Genomic DNA, 7,678 nt, shown 5'->3' with positions numbered 1-7,678 from the left:
CTTTGCCAGCCAACACAGGGGGCGGGACTTATCCCTTGCCAGATCTGCCAGTCATGCTTTGAAATGCTTGTCATTGGTGAACTTCCAGGGCATTGACTCCCACCCTTCCCAGGATGTGCTCTTGGAGCTCTTTTTGCCAGAGGGGAACACTGAGTCGCCACCCTTTTGGTCTCATGGATGTCACCAAGGGAAGGGCACTGAAAACCATCTTAGTGAGGGGCCAGCACTGTGGTGGAGCAGGTTAAGCCAACACCTGTGATGTCAGCATCCCATATGGACGCTGGTTCATGTCCTGGCTGCTCTGCTTCCAATCTAGCTCCCTGCTAGTGCACCAAGGAAAGCAGTGGAAAATGGCCCAAAATCTTGGGGCCCTGCCACCCACATGGGAGACCTGGATGAAGCTCCTGACTTTGGCTTGACCCAGCGTTGGCCATTGAGGCCATCTGGGGAGTGAACAAGGGGATGGAAGACCTCTCTCTCTCTCTCTCTGTTTCTAACTCTACCTTTCAAATGAATAAATAAGTCTTAAGAAAAACAAATCTAGGTGAAACCAAAGAACTTTAGAAAAAGAAAAAATACAAGCTACACTTGATTTAAAAAATATTTAGTAGATACTTTGTCTTTTATTTTCATGTAATGTCACTTAATAAATATTTGACCAGGATGAGGAGGATGAACCACCATGAAGAACTTGGGGGTGGGGGCAGAGGGTAAGGGATAGAACCATTTTACATTTTAATTTAGACCTCGGCTTGGGACCCAGCCTGGAGCTGGGTCAGTACACGGAGGACCAGCGGCAGCGGGTCTTGATGAGCAGGAACAGGGGCTTCTTAAAGGTGAGGAAGATGACGGTGCAGGCCACCAGCAGGGTGAGGCAGCTGGGAAGGATGAGCACAAGGTAGAGCAGGCCTGTGTCCACCCGCTCCCACTTACAGTCCTGAGACACACTACCCGGCAGCTCCAGCACGCGGATGACCTTGGAGGAGAGGTTGCAAGTGACCAAGGCCAAGTCGGCCACGGCCTGCAGGCGCTGCAGGGTCCCCCAGCCCTCCACGGCGCAGCAGTCATAGGGATTCTGACTGAGGTAGACGGTCCGCAGGCTTCGCCAGAGCTGCTCGGACACAGCCCTCTGGGGAAGGGCCGTGAGCGAGTTTCTGCGGAGATCCAGGGTCTGCAGGGCCCGGCTGCCCCCGAACCTCGGGAAGCTGGTCAAGGCATTTCCCGACAGATCCAAGTCGCGCAGATTCCCAAACGCGGAGAAATCCAACTCCGGGAAGCTGGAACTGAGGCCCGCATTCCTGAGAGACAGGACCTGCAACGTGGGGGCAACGTCCCGGAGAGGGGTGACGCTCCCGTTCAGAACCCCCCAGTTGCCGGACAGGTCTAAGTGAGTGAGGGGCGTCCCCTGGAACGGGGAGTCCTGCAACGCCTCCAGCCCGCAGCCCTCCAGAGACAGGCTCCTGAGAGACGCCATATGCCTGAAGTCCACGCAGCTGTGGGGCGCCGCCCGGCCCGAGGGGGCTGGTGAGGGGCAAAGGGAGATCTGATTGTGGCTCATGTCGACTGTAGTGAGGTTACTGGCACTGGCGAAAAGGCCAGGGGGGACCCCCAGCAGCTGGTTGGAGCTCAGGTTGAAGGAGCGGAGGTTCCTCAGGCAGCCGCTGGGCCCCGGCGCCAGGTGCAGCTCGGACAGCTGGTTGTGGCTCAGGTCCAGCTCGGTGAGCGCCCCGGGGGGCTCCTGCTCCCGGATGTGGAGCGTCATCAGGCAGTTCCGGTTGAGGTCCAGGCGGGAGAGGGAAGGCATTTTCCTCAGGAAGCCCTCGGGCAGGTACTGGAACTGGTTCTGGCTCAAGTCCAGGAGGTGGAGGTCCGGGAGGCTGCTGGAGGCAAACTCCTCCCAGAGGTGGACGGTGGTGATGTTGGTCACGTTGCCGTCCACGAGCAGGAACTGGGCCACCATCTCCTGCGGCGACGAGGTGTTGTACAGGTCCCTGTAGAAGCCCATGTTGTTGTCCTGAAGCAGGAGCGTGCGCAACTTGCCGCACTGGGGCAGGAGCGGGAAAAACAGCAGCTGATTGTGGGACAGGTCCAGCGTCTCCAGCTCGAAGGCCGCCTCGGTCCGGGACGCCAGGAACCACTCCAGGCCGTTGTAGCTGACGTTCAGGAAGTGCAGCTGCGTGAGGCGGAAGTCCACGATGCAAGGCAGGTTGTTATAGGCCAAGTGGAGCCGCCTCAGCTCCGTCAGGCCGTCGAAGGCGCCGCCCTCGATCTCGAAGATGTAGTTGCGCTGCAGATCCAGCTCGCGGAGGTGCTCCAGGCCCTCGAAGACCGACTCATCCAGCCTCATGATGGTGTTCCTCGCCAGGGACACGGCCTCCAGCGAGGACAGGTTGTGCAGCAGCACGGCCGCCATGTCTTCCGTCAGGGAGTTGCCCGCCAGGTCCAGCGTCTGCAGGCGCGGCAGCGTGCGGAGCGCCGCGGCCGCCTCCCTGTAGTCCTGCGCCAGGCGGTTGTCAGCCAGGCCCAGGCTGCGCAACCGGCCTTGCTGGCGGAAGGCGCCGCGGCCCAGGCGCTGCAGGCGGCAGCCGTGCAGGCTGAGGCGCTCCAGTTGCGGGTAAGGCTGCAGGGAGTGGTTCCACAGCGTCTGCAGGGGGTTGGCGTCCAGGATGAGCGTCCTTGAGTGCGGCGGGAGGCTGCTGGGCACCGATGCCAGGCCCTGCCCCCGGCAGTCAGCGGCTCCATCCGTCTGCGTGCAGAAACACACCGATCAGGGCGCCCGGCTGGTACACACACGTGGTGCTTTTATCTGGCGGCCCCTGAGACCACCGGGACCAGCCTTCGACATGGCAGCTTTTCAGATCAGATAAGAAGGTATTATTTACATCTGCACGTAGCTAGGGGCTGAATTCCAGGCCTTACTTTAAACACAGAATGAGTTGATCGGGCAGTGAAGCTGTGGATTGAGATGCCCATGTCCTATGTGGGAGTGCCCGAGTGCAGGGGGTCAGATCCTGGCTCTGCTCCCGTTGCTAATGTACACCCTGCGAAGCAGCCGGTGATGACTAGGGTAGTTGGGTCCCTACCATCCACATGGGAGACCTGAACTGAGTTCCCAGCTCCTGGCTTTGGTCTGGCCCAGCCCTGGCCATTGCTGGCTTTTGGAGAGTGAATCAGTGATGGGAGCTCTGTCTGTGTCTTTAAATAAAAAAATTAAAAAACATTTATTTATTTTAATTGAGAGGCAGAGTTACAGATACAGAGGCGCAGAGAGAGAGAGAGAGGTACTCCATCTTCTGGTTCATTCCCCAAATGGCTGCAATGGCCAGAGCTGGGCTGAATCGAAGCCAGGAGCTAGAAGCTTCTTCCAAGTCTCCCACGTGGGTACAGGGGCTCAAGCACTTGGGCCATCTTCTATTGCTTTCCCAGGCCATCAGCAGGGAGCTGGATCAGAAGTGGAGCAGCTGGGACTCCAAATGGCGCCCATATGGGATGCCGGCACCACAGGCAGATGCCTAATCTACTACACCACAGCCATCTGCCCTTTTAAATAAAAATTTGTTAAATGATTTTAATTTAAACCCCCCCGCCACAGACTATTACAGCTTTGAGCAGCTATTCATCAGGTGCTGAGAGGTGGCAACTGTACTTGTAGTCTAGCTATAGCTGCGAGGACTGAGGACCAGACCTCTACTTGGATTTGAACCCCGCCTCTGCTGTGTATTTACTGTGTGACCTTGGGCAAACAATTTAGCCCACATTTGTCATTTGAAAAAATGGACACAAAAATAGTATCTACCTTGGAGGACTGTTGTGAGATTAAACCAGCGGCTGCTCATGAAGACCTGAGCCCAGTGCTTGGCACGGTCGGCACTTGGTAAGCCTTGGTCACCACTGCGTTGTTAGCACTGTTAGGTGGCACAGATGTCTCTAACAGAGCCACCGCCTCACAGTCGGCAGTGCTGTGGCATCTTTGTGTCACCCAAAGTAATTTTGCCCGGGAGGCTCCCAGCACTCTAGATTGACACATTTACAGCTTCCAAGGGCTTTGAAGCTGGCCATCCACCCTGTGGATCACACAGAGAAGTACAGCGGGTCTGGAGGGGAGGCGTGAAGAGCCAGTGGCCGTGCTGGCACCAGCACCCTGAATGCCCAGGTTGTTTCCTGAACACTGTTGTATGGTGTAAGGAGGCAGGAGGAATGGTGCAACCCAAGTCTCGCTGCAGAAATCACGGGAGTCGGGAGACTAAGCCCCGTGTTTTACAAAATTGGCAAAAACAGTCAACCGTCCAGTGCCTGTTGGTCAGCGTTCGAGAGAAGCACAACGACTTCTCAGTAAGACGAGGCCAGTGGGCAACTGGAACAAGGGAGGAAAGCAGCCCAGGACTGGAGGACAGGACCTCGGCTCTGTCACTAGCCTGGGACCTTTGGCAAGGAGTTAACTTTTGGAACCTCAAGTCTCTGTTGCATCATTAAAATAAAACTTTTTAGGGGCCAGTGTGATGCCAGCATCCCCTGTGAGCACCAGTTGAAATCCCAGCTGCTCCACTTCTGATCCAGCCCCCTGCTGATGTGCCTGAGAAAGCAGCAGATGAAGGTTCAGGTACTTGGGGTTCTGGCACCCATGTGGGAGACCCTGATGAATTCCTGGCTCCTGGCTTCAGCTTGGTCCAGCCCCTGTTGTTGTGGGCATTTGGGGAATGAACCAGCAGATGGAAGATCTGTCTCTCTCTTTCTGTGTCTCCCTTTCTCTCTGGCACTTTGCCTTTTAAATACATAAAATTAATGTTTAAAATCTAGTAATTAAAATTTATCATACAGAAGTAGAGAAAACTAAACTCTTCAGTAATATCAGTCTATCCTCAGAGAAATGCTGCTAGCCTTTTGTTACATCTTCTGGCTCTTTCCTAAAGATATCATCTATCTTTAAAGAACATGGTGGGGTGGGGAGGGGGTGGTGCTATGGTGCACTGGATTAAAGCCCCAGCCTGCAGCACCAGTTGGAGTCCTGGTTGCTCTGCTTCTAATCCAGCTCCCTGCTAATGCACCTGAGAAAGCAACAGAGGATGGCCCAAGTGCTTGGGCCCCTGCACCCATGTGGGAGACCAGGAAGAAGCTCCTGGATCCCAGTTCCTGGCTTTGGCCTCTCCCAGCCCCAGTCATTGTGGCCATTTGGGAAGTGAACCAGCGGATGAAAAACCCCTCTCTCTCTGTCTCTACCTCTTTCTGTAACTCTTTCAAATAAATAAAAATAAAATCTTAAAAAAAAAACAAAAACAAAACCATGAGGGGGCCAGCATTGTGGTATAGCAGGTAAAGCCACCACCTGCAGTGCCAGCATCCCATATGGGCGCTGATTTGAGTCCTGGCTGTTCCACTTCTGATCCAGCTCCCTGCTATGGCCTGGGAAGGCAGTAAACAATGGCCCAAATCCTTGTGCCCCTGCACCCATGTGGGAGGCCTGGAAGAATCTCCTAGATCTTGGCTTCAGATCAGTTCAGCTCTGGCCATTGTGGCCATTTGGGAGTGAACCAGCAAGTGGAAGACTTCCTCTCTCTCTCTCTGCCTCTGCCTCTGCCTCTGCCTTTCTGTAACTGTCTTTCAAATAAATAAATAAACCTTAGGAAAAAAAAAAATGAGACCAGGGGCTAGCATTATGGCATAGCAGATAAAGTTGCTGCCTGTAATATTGGCATCCCATATGGGTGCCAGTTTGTGTCCTGGCTGCTGCACTTCTGATCTAGCTCCCTGCTAATGCACCTGGGAGAACAGTAGAGCATGGCCCAAGTGCTTGGGCCCCTGCACCCACATGGGAGACCTGGAAGAAGCCCCTGGCTCCTGGCTTTGGCCTGGCCCAGCCCTGACCCTTGTGGCCATCTGGGGAGTGAACCAATGAATGGGTGACCTCTCAATATATATCTCCTCTTCTCTCTGTCTGTAATTCTGCCTTTCAAGTAAATAAATAAAATTTTTTTAAAAGACCATATTCTACAAACTGCTTAGTGGTCTACTTTTTCCCCTTCACTAATGTAGATAGCCATATTGCCTTGGTGGTGATAAGTTTCATCTTTTTAGCCATATGAATTCATTCATGAATAGCACTGTTTGAGGGAAAGAGTTCTAAGGTCAGTCCACTTGGCTCTGCTTTTTAGCCAAAGGGCTACCTTTGGCTGGTTCCCTAACGCATCAGGACCACCGTTAACCTGCCTTGTAATTTTCTTACAGGTTTGTTTTTTTTTTCCTCCAAGGCTTGCAGGTGATTGTTTATGTAAAACACATTTGTTATTTATTGTGCTTAATAAGTGTTAGCTATAGTTATTGGCATGAGCTTATTAGTCTCCTTTTGTTGAGTACTTGAATTGTTTGTAATTTCCAGATGAACATTAAAATGAACTTGCTATGCTCCTTCCATATCTCCACTCACCCCAACAAAAGTCTTCAGAATTTTGGCTGGGATGGCATTACAATTACAGATTAGTTAGGGGGAAAATTTATGTTTTTACAAAAATGAATCTCCCCATCCAGAAACAAGGTGTATTTCTTTATTTGAGTAAGTGTTGGTCTCTCCGCTCCTCAGGGACTCTGTGGAGAGAGTTGTGGTTAGGGGCTTTCCTCAGGCCATGAGACCCGGCTCCACTGTGACTGCTGCAATTATGGGGGTCAGGCCTCTGCCGTTCCCATGGTCCCGCCGAAGTGCTGCAAAAGACCGCGTGGCCCACAGAGCCCTGGACACCTGACCTCGTCTGTGTGACTGTAACAGCAGATGGCTAATGCAGGGGGCAGTGGAGGATACTGCGCTCTCAGACTCTCAGTCCTCGTTCCATACGCATCACAGGAAATCTGCTCTCTGTGAGCTCCCTGGCAGCCAGGTCCCTACGCTGCTCACCAGGTTGGAGAGGGTCAGGTAGGGGATCCAGCCTAAACCCTGAAAGGCAGGCAGAGAATTCACTTTCTTCCTCCCTCTTCCTCTGCCTGGTAACCCCTGAGAGTTCATCTCTTATTGCCTCTGTAAGGGAATGGTGAAGGTCAAATGTAACAGACAGTTATAATAATATTAATAATAAGAGGTAAAGCACATAGCACTTAGTCCACACCAGGCACTGTCTTGATTGCTTTATATTTATAGATATTAATTTATTTAATCGTCACAACAATCCACAGTTACGGTACTACCTGTAGGTACTATTATTACCTTTTTGTTGTACAGATGGGGAAACCATGGCACAGAGGGGCCTCAAGGTCACCAGCTAAGAAGTAGTGCGCTGGGGTTTTAACATGGTCACTCTAGCTCATAACCCTTACCCCATACTGCAGCACACTCTAGCATGGTGGTTAGAGGTTAACTGCAAGTGGTCAGGAACCATGACAGCTAGGCTTTTGAGATTAATCAGGTTTGAGAACTCACTGTTGAATGTAAGTATTGCCCCTGACATCCAGTTGGTCTTCCCAGGGCTTGGTATATAATAGGGCTCAAGGAATGCCCATTAAATATATGTTTTTCAGCACACATTTTGATCATTGAGTTATAAGCAGAGGATAACATGGAAATGTGCTTAATCGTGACCCAAGTCTGTTTCTGAATCTCTGGAAATGTATTTCCGTTATGAGCCAAGTTTGACAGCTCTGGAGAAGGTGGCTGTAAAGGCCCGGAAACCCCCGTGCATCCTTTGAAGCCCAAGCA

General features: G+C 52.4%; 1 protein-coding gene across 1 annotated transcript in view; it reads right to left on the bottom strand.

Moving 5' to 3' along the window:
• Positions 1–592: 592 nt before the first annotated feature.
• The window catches only part of NRROS (negative regulator of reactive oxygen species), a 28,197-nt gene continuing 21,111 nt past the window's right edge, over positions 593–7,678 (bottom strand). The window contains exon 3 of the mRNA XM_008266715.4: positions 593–2,746. Within this exon, the coding sequence (XP_008264937.1) occupies positions 776–2,746 (1,971 nt within the window). The 3' untranslated portion in view covers positions 593–775. The remainder of the gene's footprint in view (positions 2,747–7,678) is intronic.

Source organism: Oryctolagus cuniculus, chromosome 4 (genome assembly GCF_964237555.1).
Source record: "Oryctolagus cuniculus chromosome 4, mOryCun1.1, whole genome shotgun sequence".
Taxonomy (NCBI): Eukaryota; Metazoa; Chordata; class Mammalia; order Lagomorpha; family Leporidae; genus Oryctolagus; species Oryctolagus cuniculus.
Note: the sequence above shows the minus strand (reverse complement) of the source record. Positions and strands in the feature narration are given on the sequence as shown.